At 34.9% G+C, this 17,524-nt stretch overlaps 2 protein-coding genes across 3 annotated transcripts in view; one reads left to right on the top strand and one right to left on the bottom strand.

The window, feature by feature from the left end:
* LOC118205481 (uncharacterized) overlaps positions 1–17,524 on the top strand; it is a 370,084-nt gene that overhangs the window by 230,534 nt on the left and 122,026 nt on the right. The window lies entirely within an intron of this gene.
* On the bottom strand, positions 2,571–17,468 carry LOC146994458 (uncharacterized). Its single transcript, XM_085826161.1, has 3 exons — positions 16,795–17,468; positions 16,051–16,149; positions 2,571–7,045 (listed from the first exon to the last, which is right to left on the bottom strand). The coding sequence occupies exon 3, from the start codon at positions 4,527–4,529 to the stop codon at positions 2,574–2,576; it is 1,956 nt and encodes a 651-aa protein (XP_085682287.1). The 5' UTR covers positions 4,530–7,045; positions 16,051–16,149; positions 16,795–17,468; the 3' UTR covers positions 2,571–2,573.

Here is a 17,524-nt window from a genome sequence, read left to right as displayed (position 1 = left end):
ACGAATTATTTAATCAGGCCAGGGAGTACGACTTAATGCGTCTACATTTTTATGGTTTTTACCACTTCGATGAACGATCGTGTAATTGTAAGGTTGTAGTACCAGTGCCCATCTCATAAGTCGTGGATTTAGACTCACATTATTTTTTAGCCAAACTAAGGGATTATGATCGGTCATGATGAGGAATTTAGTATGCCCGTCTAAATAACATTGAAGTTTCTTTACAGCAAATATTATGGCGGCGCATTCCTTTTCTGTGGTGCAGTACTTTTTTTCAGTTTCTGTAAACTTCTTACTGAGGTATAATACTGGATGTTCATTGTCTCGTTCATCTTTTTGAGCTAAAATGACACCCATACCAGAGTTTGACGCATCAGTTTGCAAAATAAACTCCTTATTGAAATCAGGTGCATGTAGTATAGGCCTTTGAGACAGTTTCTTTTTTAGCTCTTCAAATGCTTTTGTGCACTCTTCTGTCCAATTTATTTTCCCTTTCTTTAAGTTTCCTTTCAAAGTTTCTGTTAAAGGTGCTGCGATAGATGAGAACATGGGAATGTAATGATTATAATATCCCGCTAATCCTAAAAATGCTCTGACTTGACTTTTTGTGGATGGCACTGGAAAATCAAGAATAGCTTTTACTTTCACTTCACTTGGCATTCTTATACCACGACCTACAATATGTCCTAGATATTTTACTCTATCTTGAGCAAATTTACATTTTATTGGTTTAATAGTTAAACCAGCGTCCTTTATTTTGGACAAAACGGCTTTCAGGTGACTTAGATGTTCTTCCCAGGTGTTTGAAAAGATTGCCACGTCATCTAAATATGGAACAGCAAAGTTTTGACAACCGTGAAGGATTTCGGCCATCATTTTACTAAATGAAAATGGTGCATTTTTAAGTCCGAAAGGCATCCGTAGAGGTCTAAATGTGCCAAAACTTGTAACAAAAGTGGCTAATCTTTGAGCATTAGGTGTTAAAGGTATTTGCCAGTATCCCTTTGTTAAATCTAAAAGAGTTATATATTTTGCGCCTGCTACCGTTTCTACTCGTTGTTCGATGTTAGGCAAGGGGAAGAATTGTGTTTTAGTCAATTTATTCAATTTTCTATAGTCGATACAAGGTCTTGGATCCCTCCCTGCTACTTCTACTAAAATCATAGGAGAAGTGTAATCTGAATCTCCTATTTCAATTATTTTATGCTGAAGCATTTTATCAATTTCTGTTTTTAATATATCCGTTTGTCTAGGAGACATTCTGTATGGTTTACAGTGGATTGGGGTGTTTTCTGTCAATTGAATATCATGCGTTATTAAATGAGTTTTTCCAGGTTTATTAGAAAAGATTTTTGAAAACTTCAGCAGCATATCATGCAATTCTTGAATCTGTTGTTCATTTAGCTTATCACTTAAGGAGCTGTTTTCTTTGATGTCCTCAAAATCGAACAATGTTGGTTCAGAGTCAATTGTTGGGAAATTTTCCTCCATATCATCAATTTCAGATTGATCTTCTGTAATCATAAGGTTAACCGATTCTGCTCGTCTATGATAGGGTTTTAGCATGTTAACATGGTAGACTTGGTTAAAGTCATTTTTTTCTTCGAAACTCACAACATAATTAGTTTCGGATAATTTCTTCTCAACCTTCCCAGGACCTTTCCATTCAACTGCTAGTCTGTTTGGTTTATTCGTTGATACAACTAATACTAAATCCCCTTCAGAGAATTCTCTTTTTATAGCTTTACGATCGTACACCTTTCTTTTGGTTTGCATTTCCAGCATTTTATCTGTAGCTCTTTGCATCTTTTTAACCGATTTATCAATTGAAAAACGTATTCAACAACATTATTTCCTTCGTCTTTAGGATTCATCCATTGTTCATATAATAATGTTACAGGTATTCTAAGATTTCGACCATATACTAATTCTGCAGGTGTAAATCCCGTACTCTCGTGCGTTATTGTTCTTAAAGCAAATAGAGCTGCGGGAACTTGCTTCTCCCACTCAGGGGCTGCTTCGATACATAAAACTTTTAAAATTCGTTTGATTGTTCGGTGAAATCTTTCAACAGGGTTGCTCTGCGGATTGTGTACTGAGCTTCTAGTTACTTTTATTCCAAATTTTTCTACAAATTCTATGGCTAGATTGCTCATAAAGGAGGTACCTTGATCAGTTTGTATTTCTTTCCGGAAACCCATTCTACTAAATATTTGTAACATGGCGTCAATTACTGACGTTGTGCCAATATTAGGAACAGGTACAGCATCCGGATATTTTGAAGCTAAACAAATAGCTGTAATTAAATATCTATTGCCATTCGGTGTTGTTGGTAAAGGACAGCATGCGTCAAAGTTAATTTTTGAAAATACTTCTGCAATAATTGGTACTAAAGTCAAAGGTGCTTTGGCTTTATCATTAGATTTTCCCACTCTTTGACATGGATCGCAAGTTTTAACATACTCTTCTATTTCTTTATAGCAATTAGGCCAGTAAAAGTATCTTGTTAATCTATCTTTAGTTTTCACGACGCCTAAATGTCCAGATGTGCTATCATGACATAATGACTTTATTTAATCCGTATATTTTTCAGGAATAACAATTAATTCCCTTTCATTTCCGTTTTTATCCATTTTCCTTTTCACCAACAATCCGTTTTCTTTTACTTTGAAATCATTTGTCTTGCTGGAATTTTCATTTTTAGCTTCCTTAAGTAATGACGTTAGATCTCTGCTTTGATGCTGAGATTCAATTAATTCCTTTGAATTAACATTAATCACGTTCTTAATTTCCTTGTCTTCCTCATCAGCTTGCGGTAAAATATCTTCGTCAGTTTCAATAAACTTCACTTCTTCTAGTTTCTCCATTTCAATTTCTCTGCTTCGGTCATCTTCATGAGATCTTTTTACTTGAGATCGTGTCAAAACCGCATTTATTTTTTCTAAATTTAAGAATGATTTATTTTTGAACAATTGTGCAGTTTTGTTACCCAATACATATCTTCCGGGATCATTTGTAACAACAGCTGCCTTTGTCTTTATATTACCAAGCTCGCAATTAATTTCAACTTCCGCTAACGGTAGACATACTAAATGGTCATTTAAAAGATATTGTACCCAGACATGTTCTCCAGTCATTTTTGCGTTATCTATGTATTTCCGAGAAATAACATCAACAGTGGCTCCTGTGTCTCGAAGAATAGGCATTTCATACTCATTCACTAAACCGTTAATTGTATATGTCTCTAACAAATCATCATTTGAAGATACGCAATTTACCTTTTCATTTGGTTTTAAGCGAGGACACTGAGGCTTAAAATGTTCATATGATCCACACTCGAAACAACGTGGTCGATATCTTTTGTCATATAAATTTTCTTGGTTTTTGTTTTGGAACTCATTCCTTTGCTGATGATCTTTCTTGTATTTTGAATCATCCCATCTATCAGAATGCTTAAAATGAGGCGGATGCTCTATTTTTTTCACAAAATTATCATAACGCAGTTTAAATAATCCTTTGTTAAATTTCTCAGTCTGATTGGTAGAAAATTTCGGTTTTATTGTTTTTCTCACATCTTCAAAATCTTCAATTTTCTTAACCATTTCAGTAGGTGAAATGATGGTTGTCCATTGATCCATAAAATGTTCTTTGAAATCAGGAGAAGTACGCTTTTTTATTTGATCAACCAGCATGAGATCTTTTAGCTGTTCAAAAGTTTTAATGTTTAATCCGTTAAGCCATCCTTCTAAATAATTTTTTAATTCATAGTAGAAATCATACCAAGTACTTTCAGTAGATTTTTGGTGTTTATTAAATAGTTGTCGAAATTTTTCCGCAGTCAATTTAAATCGTTGTAACAGTAAAGTTTTTACATATTCATACTTTTTCGCTTCCTCTTCTGGTTCTCTAGCAATAAGCTGAACAATGTCAGGAGGCAGTAATGAAATAAGTTGAGTCACTTGATTTTCAGCAGGTATATTCATTATTTTAGCTTGACGCTCAAATAACACCAGGAATAAACTTATTTCATCTTCTTTAGGGTTGAAACGTGGCATGACATCGTGAATTCTGATTTTTAAAGGCTGCTCAGGTAACTGCGTAGTTTCTGCCGGCTGTGCTGTGGCAGCCATTGCTTCCAGTTGAAGTTTCTGTAGCTCAAAGGCTCTAATTCGCTCTTCTCTTCTTTCGCGTTCTTCTCTTCTTTCTCTTTCTTCTCTTTCGCGTTCTTCTCTTCTTTCTCTTTCTTCCCTTTCGCGTTCTTCTCTTCTTTCTCTTTCGCGTTCCTTTTCTCTTTCTTCTCTTTCGCGTTCCTTTTCTCTTTCTCTTTCTTCTCTTTCGCATTCTTCTTTTCGTTCCCTTTCTTCTCTAATTGCAGCCAGTAGTTCTCGAGTAAACTCCTCATCATAATCGGGACTTTCCGTAATCAGTTTATGCAACTGAGCAATCTTAAATTCAGGTTTCACAGTTAAACCTAACTCTTCTGCTAGTACTTTTAAATCCTGTTTTTTACTCCTAGCTAAGAATGACATGTTGACACAAGTTACTTTTAATAGGCTTCCTTTTGAAATTCAATCTAAAAGCTCGTACTTGTATTAAAAATATATAATTTCTGGCGAGATTTAATTTCTCGAATACGAAATTCACACTAACCAATTGGAGAGAATTATTTAAATAACTTTGCCAGGTTGGCACAAAATAATTTAATACTACGTCGGGTTGACGTTTTAACTCACTATTCACAAGCCTCGTTAGCTATAACTATATAAACACCTTTGCCAGTTAGGCAATACAATGGAATTTTACCAACGTCAGTTTGACGATTTTACTATCTATCTCCACGCCTGGTTGGCGATAAAAAAAACAATTTTTGCCAGTTTGGCAATACAACTTTTAGAATATACAATCTGTAATACGTCGGGATGACGTTACTATCTACCACACGCCTTGATGGCGAGAACTTAGACTTTGCCAATTCTGCAGTATAATCAATTCACTCTACGTCAGTTTGACGTTATTACTTATTTTCACGCGCCTGCTTGGCAACAAATTCAAAAACTCAGCTAGCAGTTCTTTTTTTTTTTTTTTTTTTTTTTTTTTTTTTTTTTTTTTATATATAAATGCCGGGATGGCTTACACATATCAATTTATCAACATAAAATTTCAATACAAATAAAAGTAAAGCATAAATAATAATTTCAAAATACTTCTTTACCACGAATATCAATTATAAATTTAAGCTGAATAATTTTGGGGTCAGTTATTTTAAACAAAATCTTACACGATAAACTATAATTCTGAAATAAAGTATTAAAATTCAATAAAAGTTTTTTTAAGTAAACCAAAAGTTAATCTTATCTTCAGAGATCAGAAGTATCCTATTTTTGACAGATTTTGCTCGGACGCAAGTTACAGAAGCACAGAAGATAACCTTTGAATGATCCGCTTCAAATCTGGCTTTATAACGGCAGACTTCTTACATCCATTTCTCCTTGAAATAAAAAAACTTGGCAATTGGTATTAGCAAACTTGTTCTAAAAAATTCAGTAGATTTCTGGGATTAGGAGACCAGCAGCATCTAAATTGATAATTGCACTCCTAATTTCCAGGATCTCGGTGGAACCTCCAATTTATTAATGACTGTAATGTATTTTGCAGTAATTTACAAAACAGACAATCTTCTTAGTAGAACATAAATTTTATTTCTAGTTCTCGGTGAAAGACAAATTTTATAAAATTCTTAAGTGGCAAAATTTTAATACTACTCCTAGCTGCAAAATCTTCAGAATACTCATCTTTTTTAAAACAATATCTCTCGTTGCTGAGTAACGGTTTTAATACAAATATGGCGTTGCCACTTCAACAATAATTATATTTATTTATTAAATAACAAGATATTACAGTATCTACCACGAAATAGAAGTTTTGCAGCCGTTTGTCTTTTTCCAATTCGGGATGATCAATGCTTTTTTCATTGAGGAATGTTTTTATTTCACTCAAACACAAAGTAAAACGTTGATATATCTTATCTCTGGAAAGCCATCACACTTTATTGTGCAGAAGTGGGTCAGAAAACTGGTTATCTGTAAAGGAAATCTTTGAATTGGTGATGGTAGAGTGCTTTTGCAAAATGCTGTTGATAATCTTAATTACCAAGTTCATAACGTCAACAATTTCGGCAGGAAATGTTTGGGCACAAAGCGCTTCTTGGTGAATTACACAGTGAAACGTTAGAGTTTCATGGTTGCATTTCTGAAGAATATATGTTACACCTCTGTGTATTCCTGTCATACTTCTGACTCTATCAGTTGCTATCGAAACGATTTTATTTATCCACAGTCTTTCAGGCATCTTTGCACAAGCATTTGCTATACCTTCTCCACGAGAATTTGCCCTGAGAGCGATAGCAATCCTACAGTTCTTCATTTGGACCTTGAGAGGACATATACCCTACGAAAAGGGTAACTTGTGTCTTTTATGTCACAAGACTCATCTATAGCAAGTGATAAGGCAGCCAGCTGAATGTCTTCCACTTGCATATGTGTTACATTTGAAAACATCTTAGCAGTTCTATTTTGTACTGGTTTTGCAGATAATGGCAAATCTTTGATTTTTTTTCATGATTTCTGCTTTGATTTTAATATTACGAAACAGTTATTCAGATGCACGTATAAAACAATATTTGACGTGAATGGTTTTACTTTTTTTTACAATTTCTAATGATACTGCAGAGCTTGGCAGATTTACATTATTGGGAGATTGTGCCAGTTACTTAGCATGGAACTTGACATTTTTTTTAGCTCTTCAAGAGTTTTTTTGGTGCGTCCTCGTTTGGATATTTACCAGCAAACTGGGTATATTTTGTCGTGAAGTGTCTCCCCAAATTCGACTTCTTTTTGTGTGCGTGTTTTTGGTGGCAAATGAGACAACTAGCAAGGCCATCTGTGTTGCATATGAATGCAAACGACTCCGCCCAATCCTGATTGAATTCTCTGTTTTCTTCTTCAGTTCTTCTCTTTTTTTGCCAGCTGCCATGCTGACAGCGGAGCTGAAAAAATGAACAATAGCTCAAATCAACACTACAGTAACAATGGTTCAAATTTCTCTCATTACAGTCATGTTAAGCTTAATTAACGATTATGAAAATTGAAGCTATTGAGAAATTAGGCACTTAAAAATATATTTTCTTATTTTTTAAGGGTTTTGATAATAAATTATTAGTTTTTACGTATGGAATTGGAAAGCCGCAACTTTACATCAAAAGAGGCACATGCGGCTAGCAAGCCGCAGGTTGCCGACCTCTGCTCTAAGCAAATTAAAAAATCAGTTAACTTTAAAGACGCATCTAGCCACATCACCACTAAAAACAGATTTAGTCCATTGAATAATACAAATACTAGCATGCCCTCTCAATCTGATACTACTCCCGCTGCCCAAGATAATAATTCCTCTCTGCAAGCACCCACTCCTCCCCAATAGAAGTCTGTTCCCCTGTTATGGTGAAACCACCAGAAAACGTTAAATACAACACCTACCTGAAACATCTCGCAGAACAATCGCAAGCTAAATTCCTAGGCCGAATTAACGGCGAATTCTTAAAAATTATACCAAACACACCAGATGACTATCGCACTTTGACACAATTTCTTAAAGAAAAAAAAAATATTAAACATTACCTTATAAACGCTAGGCACTTAAAACCAGTAAAAGTTGTATTTAGAGGTCATGGACACAGATGAGATAAAAGAAATTCTTACTGAGCAAGGATTCAAAACTCACAAAATCACACAAATGACTAGAAAGCGAACTCGGCAGACTATGCCCCTATTCCAAATCCAATTATTACCTACTTCCAACATTGAAGAAATTTACAAAATCACTCACATGTCACTATTTATTGTGCAAATCGAAAAATATGTAAATAAGAACCTCATCCCACAATGTCATAACTGCCAGAAATGGCATCATTCATCTGACAATTGCTTTCTCACCCCCCGTTGTGTTAAATGCGCCGGGGACCATAGATCTGCAGAATACCCCATTAAAGGTTTTATCGAAAATCCAATTTGTGCCAACTGTAAAAATTCTCATCTTGCTTCTTATAGGAGGTGCGTAAAATTTCCCAAACCACTAAATATTACTACACAAGTACCCAGGAAACTATACCTGAAATATTAAATCCAAAAACACAAGAAACTCTACAACCTATCTTATCAACCAACCAAGAACCAGCCCCCACTTACAGCCATAAAACAGAATAATTTCGTTCAAACAAACCCTCAGCTTGAATTAATTTCAAAAATAACCCAAGCCTAAATACATCTGGATTTCTTGAATTATTTCAAGTCATGCGTGAAATTGAATCTATTTTCGGCTGGCAACAAATGACAAAATTAACCAATCTACTTAAGAAAAACCTTAATAACCTCAGATCTGCAGAAACTCAAATGGATAAAATGTACATTTTATTTCTTATCATAGAAGAGCTCAACAAACCTAAACACGAATAAAATAAAATTAAAAAATACAAATAACTTCGCTGTTATTTATTTAACTGAATAATGTATGCCTAATTGCCTAAACCTAGTAGTTATCCCATGCTCCTTAAATTAATAGTAAGCCTTTTTTTTTTTTTTTTTTTAACTTTTATTTCTTTTAAAATAAAATTTAGCCGATTGCCTACAAAAAATCCAATTATTTTTCTAAGTCTAGCAGGCTTTCCTCAATTCGTAACCCCTCCTCACACTTCTATTCGGCCTTCCCTCAAAATTAGTATGGACTGAAAAGAGCCTTAGCCCCTCCTCCCCTCCAATCAACTTTCTTTTCTTGGCCAAATTCCATGCTTTCCTGACTTCAATTCATTCAGCCTCCACCAGCCGCCATTGCTGCCTGCATGCTTCTCCATTCGTCACTCTCCCAAAAGTATTATCTAACAGTATCGTTTCCATTGCCTACTTTACTTTCCAGAATCGACTAGCATCTCAGGACTCTTCTACAAAAAATAAAAGAAAAATTTAGGAATGAAAAAGAAACCTATCCCATTCTTCAACTCTCTACCTTATGCTTATCACATCTTTTATTCTTCAATTGCCCGATCGACAACAATCGGAAACTGATCCATTTACTCGACTGGGGTGAAGGTTTCTTACCCAGGCGCCCACAAAAACCTGATCTTCGTTCACGCAAGGACAATTTTATCGACGCAAATTTAGAGGGTTCGCACGCCCTTTAGCCACGCCCCATCTTGTATGGACTCTACTGCCCGTATATCAGAAAGCTCGTGTTTATGTAATTAAGGCAAAACCTCTGGGGCTGTGTGCCTAAGGTGAGGGATGCCTCTTTGGAAGAATTTCTAAGGCAAACTGGCTCGTATAGAGGAAACAGATAATTGAATTTATATTTAATTAGCCTGAAGATTTTAAGCCCTTACTGAAGGAAGAGTCCTTAGAAATTGGGCGTGGCTTAAAGTTGTGCGAAAGCTGGATTTTTGAAACTAATTTGGTACTGATTTAAGAACCTCCTGACTTCAGTTAAAGAAGAAGCGATTTTTGAAGATTTGGAAAGCAGGAAATTCCCAGTTGTGAATGTCAAGCAATTTTCCAGTAGCAGAAAAGGAGTTATAGAAAAATTACCGATCAAATCAAATTTATCACTTGAACAACATGTTTAGCTCCGAATTAAAAATTGAAAAGTAGAATCCAAGAAAACGGCCTGATCAATATTTTTGTTGCTAGGCTTTCGGACATATGCAGCATTTATGTAATAACACAGAACGCTGTGTAGAAGTAACGAATGCCCTATGAAACCAAAGGAGAAACCTTGCTGTATCTTTCTGCGGGATGATCACATCAGCAGCTATCGCGGCTGTAAAGCTTACAAGGATAGATTTAAAAAGAAGAAAACTCAACAACCTAACGCCCATAAATTTCCCATAATTAACAAAACAGAATGAAGTTCCAGTTCAGAAAAATTCAAATCCCTTCTACAGTGATAAAGTTAAAATACTCTCATCAAATATGCTCCAAAATCATTATCTAAAAAAATTCAGAAATTATTAGGAACTATTCGGAGCATGTGACAAATTTAAAATACAAGGATTTAGAACTTATCGTTCTGACCGCTCTCGTAATAGAAGAGGCGGGACTTTGATTCTTGTTAGAAATTATCTTCGCTCCACTCCATTTAGCCTCAGCGGCAATATCAGCATCGAACACACAGCTATCATTGTGCACTCTCGTACCAAAGAACCAGTGGTTTTTATCTCTGCCTGCAATCCACCAAGGAACACCATCAGTAGTCACGATCTCATCAGCTTTAGCAACATCGCTTTTCCGGTTGTCATAGCCGGCGACCTTAATGCCAAACATAATTCATGGAACTCAAGAATCAGGAACACTAATGGTAACATACTCTATAATTTCGCACTAAATAACGATCTCAGAATTTATGACCCTACCCGTTACCACCATACAGGTACAGCTGATGTTCTTGACATTGTCATTACGAAAAATATTCTTCAAATTCCATATCTTAAAGTGAATAATGAAATGAGTTCAGATCACCTTCCAGTCAATTTCACATTTTATGGATATGAAAGGTCACTCCCTCTCAAAAGCATCACTAACTGGACTAAATTTAAGGAAATCCTTGAAACACTACCTGCACATCCGGTTTTAGCTGATATTTCACACATCGAAGAACAAATCACTAAAATCAACAGAAGAATTAACACTGCTATTATCAATTCTACTACTTTTAAAGAATATCAGAAGCCCAAATTACCTGACTACTTAATTGATAAAATTAAAGACAAAAATAGGACTGCCAAGCAATGGAGAATTACGGCTGATCCTACTATTAAAAACGAATTAAATAGAAAAATCCGTGAAATTCAAGAAGCTATCTCTGAATATAGGTCAAATTCATGGGATGATCTCCTTGATTCCATGGACTTTAACCCAGGAACTGTCTGGAAAATTGCAAAAACACTCCGTAAAAGTCAAGACTATAATATTGGTCCTATTAACACTAATTATGCCATCGCCTACTCTGAAAAAGATATTGCAGAAGCTCTTGCCGCCCATCTGGAAAATACTTTTACTAACAACAATTATTACAATGAGGAAATAGATGAGGATGTTTATAATTTTAATATTCACCTCTCGGACCGTATTGGTAATGAGCATATTAATCCCACCTCACCTAATGAAATTTATGACATAATCAAAAATCTAAAAATGAGAAAACCTCCGTGTTTCGACGGGATTTCAAATAAAATTCTAAAAATTCTGCCTAAAAGCTACATTGTCCTAACAACTAATATCATAAATGCGTGTCTCAGGTTATACTATTTTCCACAGCAGAAGAAACATGCAAATATTGTTACTTTTTTTAAACCGGGGAAAAATCCAAGAGAGCTTAACTCATACCATCCAATTAGTCTGCTTCCTGGGCTGGGCAAAGTTTTCCAACGGGTCATACAAAGAAGACTTACAAAGCACCTTCAAGATAAAAATATCATAAATAGTGAACAATTCGGCTTCAGAACTGGACACAGTACTGTTCATCAACTGCTTAATGTAACAGAGTATATCGCTGATTCATTCGTTAAAAAGAATACAATTGCAAGTTGTTTTTTGGACTTAGAAAAAGCATTTGACAAGATGTGGCATGATGGTTTAATTTACAAGCTACACCTTGCTCACCTGCCAATTAACTTCATTAAACTTCTAAAAAGTTATTTGAGAAACCGTACCTTTCAAGTAAAAATTAACAACACTTATTCTACGAAGAAATATATCAAAAGCGGAATTCCACAAGGAAGTGTTCTTGTACCCAGTCTTTTTTGCATCTATACAAATGACATGCCCGTCCCACTTAATTCAAAAATAGTTAAGTTTGCTGATGATACAGCGATATTGACCAGATCAATGAAACCACAACTTGCTGTTGATAAGCTTGAAATTGCAGTGAATCACGTTGTGCATTACTTTAAATCATGGAGACTCAGCATTAATCCCTCTAAAAGCAACATTCTACTTTTTCGCCGACATCGAAAATTCACCCCAGTTGAAGTGAACATTAAAATTAATAATCAAGAAGTTCCTGTGGTTAACAGCACTAAATATTTAGGTGTCTATTTTGATTCACAATTGCTCTTTAAAGAAAATTCCGAATATGCACTCAGAAAAGCGACTGTCGCAAAAATTGCTCTTCAACCCTTGATTGGCAGAAAATCCAAGTTAAATGTGAGAATTAAAAGAAAATATATATTACACTTATTCGTCCGATACTTCTGTACGCTATCCCTGTTTGGGCCACCGTTTATAAAACCTACAGAAGAAGACTACAAATTTTTCAAAATAAAATTCTACGCGATATCATCAATGCGCCGTGGTTTGTCAGAAACTTACAGATTCATAAAGAATTGAAGATCCGGCGCGTTCCTGATGAGATACTCACTACAAGCCACAATTTCTTTCAAAAAATAGCTAACTCAAGATATGACCATATAAGGGAGCTAATTAATTATGCTCCTACCCTGGAATGTGCTGCAAAAAGGCCCAGAAGCCTCTTCCATAATGTGAAGTGGTGAATTGTAAATAGTGTATATAAAAAAATTTATTATATGAGACTGTACAATATCCCACAGCATCGGACTTTGGATTAAAGCTCACTTATTCTTCGTATTTTCAACTACCTCAGATGAACATTGCGACATCCTAATGGATAATGGCATTGCTCTTTGGTAGCTTTTTATATTTTTTATGTTCAATTTGTTTTCTACTACTTATGATTGTCTTTGCGACACCCAAATGGGTAATGGCTTAGCTTATAGGTATCTGCTTTTGTGTACATATTGTGTATATCAAGGAGGTTAGAATACATGGAGATGGCGTCCCTGCTATAGGAGTACAAAGAAAGTGAAGCAGGGGGAAGGAAATAAGCCACGCCACGTGAGGGCAAGAAAACGATTATCTCATTAAGGGAAGTGAGGTAAAACGCCAGCTGGTTTCAAGTTCTCAGTGTGTTTTCTGATTTTGTATGCGTAGATGTGAAAGGCCTACAAGGCACAGAATTGTTGCAGCGAAATAATGTCTACATTTCTGACTTCATGTCCATGTAAAAGAATGTTTTAAAACGTGCATAAACAAGTAGAATAATCGAAATGTGTGTTTCAATGGCCTTCAAGAAAAAGTTTGAGTATTTTCTTTGTGTAAAGTACACGAAGAAACATATATAGTTCTCATATTTACCTTTTCATAGTAATAATAAAACTGATATTCGTAATTAACTTATATGAGATGGCAAAACGATAAGTAAACAAGTGGAGGGGGCGTGGCTAGCTCTCCATGGAAAAGAAAACAGTTTACTTTAATGTCTGATCATAATTACATTACAGGTTGTACCTTTTATGTGTTTAACTACATTTTGATTTGTGCTCAAGTAAATATATAATAACCGGATGTGATTTTTAGTCAAATTTGTTGTGTGAATTTTAAAATAACAACGTAAAATTTACATATTTCTATCATTGTTTATTCAAATTAAGTTTTTTCGAAGCATAAGTAATATTTATAACATGAAAAATTTGAGAATTATATATACTTAGAAAAAGTAAATTATAATCAAGTACATAGTTAGTACATAGTTGAGTACATAGTTAGTGTTCTTTGTTCACAATACTTTTAATGCTAGCATTCATTAATTACAGCATGCAATTACATAATGTAGAAATTATTGCGATTACATAAATTAGAAATTATATTAATTACATAATGTAGAAATAAAATGAAATGGCGAGAATGGTAAAGGAAAGAGGACCTGAAGAATCTGCGATCCTTTACGACTACCAGAAACAAAATTGGGTGTGGTTAGAGCACGTCAATCTTTCTAAGCCACGACTACTAAGGGCATGCTTTCCCCCTTTTTTGGTGTGGTGTGGTGTATTTTTTTACGGCAAAGCACACTAGGGCTATCTGCCAAAGGGGGGGATGCCTTTCGTGGAGGACTTTCTAAGGGAAACTGGCTCGTATACACGTTATACATGGGGAAAACCACGAAAACACCCATGCAGCCAGCCCGTTCGCGGGATTCGAACCTCGGACCGAACTACCAGTGTTCAGCGACTTTACCGCTCGGCCGCTGGTGGGCCCCCCTTTTTTGGCTTCACTTGGACTGCGTGCAGGGCATCTCCATGTATTCTAACCTCCTTGGTGTATATAGAGAAATTCACCACTTCGCGTTTTGAGAATAACAGCTACAGAGTACAAGACTAAAACCACTGTCTGTTGGTTGATCAAGTGTTCTCTTGCTGTTTCATTGTGTATACATTTAATTTACTATGCTTTTACAAGTATTGTGTGTCTTCAAGTGTGAATTCTTCATTTTCACTTTATTATTTGACTGTGCTTACCTGCAAGTACTGATTTCTTTTTCCACCGGAGTGTGAACTTTCAAGAAACATTGGCCGAGGTCAGTTTACGAGAGGGTGACTCCTCTCGTAACTGCCGCCGACCTACGACGTTTCAAACCACACCCACTGGGTAGAACTCATTGCAATTCAGCCTGGCAAGTGCCATTTGATTTAAATTATGAAATTCAAAGTATTAGTGATTTAATTATGATTGTTCATCACTAGTTTACTACATAACTTAATATATTTTCATATTTTGTGGCCAGCTCTAACAGTTTCCCAGATGCACTTCTAAATTCTAAATTTCATTGTGTACTCATGTACTATTCTAGCTCCGCCTATAGATGCGCGGCGGTTACCGCCTTATTCTCATTTTTCCAAGCCTTAGGGCAATACCATGACAGGCAGTTAAAGCAGTGGGCTGCTAAATGCTGTCAACTGAACTGAACTGAACGGATTCGTCAGAGAATCCCTAAGGACAAGAAGTAAAGGTTGCCGGAAGCAAATGTGGCTCCGTCAGACTGAAGAGACACTAAATGCTGTATGCTTGGATTTTACATAACTTTAGTTTTGCCACAAATCTCTTTAATCCAGAATTATTCCACCAATGAGTACATTTAATTCTGTAAGCTTAAAAAAGAAAAAAACACATATCATATGATACATAATGAATTTTTATGAATCCATATTTAAAATTTTACAAGCAAAATTTGCATATAAGTAACCAAACATTAGTAACAAATTCTGAAATGATTTCATTTCATCTAATTTTATTTTGATGTACGAAAACCAATAATTTTGCAGATATGACGTTACATTGTAGTTACCGGTCATAGTATCTAGTTAAACAATTTAGCATTTCTTTGTACAGTTTTGTTAACAATATGATTAAAAAAGGATAAGGCACCAATAAAAAGTACACATTGTTCGTAAAGTGCATCTTTAAAATGTTTCCTTTCTTATTCAGACCAATATGTAGTGGTTCCCTAAAGTGTTCGTACACTTATGAGTTTCAGTGAAATAATGTTGTGAGAATTTTTTAATATCTATAAATTTATCTTAGCAAAACTATATAAAAGTATTCTAAGAATACAGTAAAACTTTTGGGGCGGGGAATTAATAATTAAAAAGTAACAAAAAAGTTACCTCACAAAAATCTTTGTGCACTTTAAAGAAATCTGCAGACACTATTACGAAATAATGCAGTTAAATTTCTGTCAGTTTTTGTAGGATATCCTGCAGCATTCAAGCTTGTAATACATAAATTACAAAAATTATTTTCTAAAATATTAGAAGAAACAAATTAAAAAAAAATTGGTTTTATTCAAAATCACTTCGAGATATGAGAAAATATTGGGCTTTATAATCAAATTCAATTCTGAGCTACAGCGCATTTTTTACAAATTCTTAAAGTGTATGACCACTTTTGGGACTGTATCACAAGCACAGTTATCTTGGATATTTACAGAAGAACACTGAACTATTTGTCTATGATGAGGAACACTTAATGGAAAAAAACAAGCTATTTATTAAAATTATTCCACATACATGAAATATTTGCTTCTCTATCGAAAATTGATATATATATATTAATAATAATCACAGCTTAGTTTCTTTTAAACTTAGAAATGATTTACCTAATAGGATCCTTAGGAAATCTGAAGAATTTCCTGTCTGGTGTTTTTCAAGACGTTGTCCCACAAACACAACAGCGATACCAGGATTTGGGTTGTTCGCTAAGTAAAAGATAGAGTGAGTTAGTCTGTTATTCACCACACCACATCAAATATTGAGAGAGATCAAAATTATATTTTTATAATAATGAATATAAATTTTTCAAAAATAATCATAAAATACGAAAAATTGTATATAACTATCAATATACTAAATTAAAAATAATCTTCAGTGGCCACTAATATTAAATAAGTTTATAAATTTTCTCAGATAAACTATTTGGTAATCTAATAGCATAAATTTAAAGCTGAAGCATAATACAATTTATTAATAAAATTAATTTATGCAATCATACATGCCATTAGCTTCCGCATGGCATAAATGGCAAATTTATTCCTGATCGCTCGTTTTGTCGTAATATTATTATTAGTTGACTTTAAAGCTTAAAACTCATTTAAAAAATTTGGAAAGAAATACCAATATGCCTGCACAAGCTATAGTATTTGTTTGCCATATGATTAATTATATAAATTGAGATTCATATGCTAAAATGCAAAGTTAATACATTAAGAATGAAAATCTAGCTGCTGTGTTATACAATGAGACAAAATATTTTTGGAGCTTGGGAATCAAAATTAATGTACTATACAAAATCAATTTTTAAAATCTATGATATGTTTTCGAATTAAAAAAGCAAGCTTACTCACAGAAAGAGAATCGGGTGAATTCCGGTGATCGTATTGCGAAACATCCATCTTATGGTCTGCTTAAATAACTAGATAAAAGAACTGAAAAAAACTTTCAAAGAATCACAATTCGAACAGCGCGGTAAAAGATTGCTTATAGGGCTGACGATCTTGCCTGCTATTTCGCACATGCGCAGAAAGGTACGGAGAGTGGATGGATTGTCCCTTTAAAATAAGCTTCAGGCAAAGAATCTCTAAGGAGAAGAAGTAAAGGTTTCTCAAGGTCCAAGGCGATATTTTCCGGAGTACCTTTGCAACTTAATGCAATTACCTCCACAACTTCGTTAAGAAAACTGAAGTGATTAAGAAAGAGCACTGGCTAAAGGGTAATGAAGGAGACCATTAAGGGTTTACGGGGAAAGAAGTGAATAAGGAGTCCACGCTATGGACGAAAAATTCTATCTGCTTTCAACTTGTTTTACAAGATTGAAAGAGAGAGAGGTGATGAAAAAAGGCGAATTCCTGAATGCATTGCATTAATGGAATCGGAAAGGTTGGAAGACAAACAGCCGGGAAACATAATTTTCCAGGGCTTGGGAAAGGTATATTAAGTAGTACGAAAAACCGCAGTAGTTGCTAATGCCTTGGGAATGGGCTGGGGGGGGGGAGAGAGTCTTGCGACTAAAGCCGTCACCACCGGAAAAACAAGGCCTTCCTTCTGCTGCGAGTGACGTCAGTCAGCCAAGGACTA

Source organism: Stegodyphus dumicola, chromosome 11 (assembly GCF_044657685.1).
Source record: "Stegodyphus dumicola isolate Sdum_Otavi_A_Nest chromosome 11, ASM4465768v1".
NCBI classification, from domain to species: Eukaryota; Metazoa; Arthropoda; class Arachnida; order Araneae; family Eresidae; genus Stegodyphus; species Stegodyphus dumicola.
The sequence above is the reverse complement of the archived record's forward strand: the minus strand, read 5'-3'. Positions and strand labels throughout refer to the sequence as shown.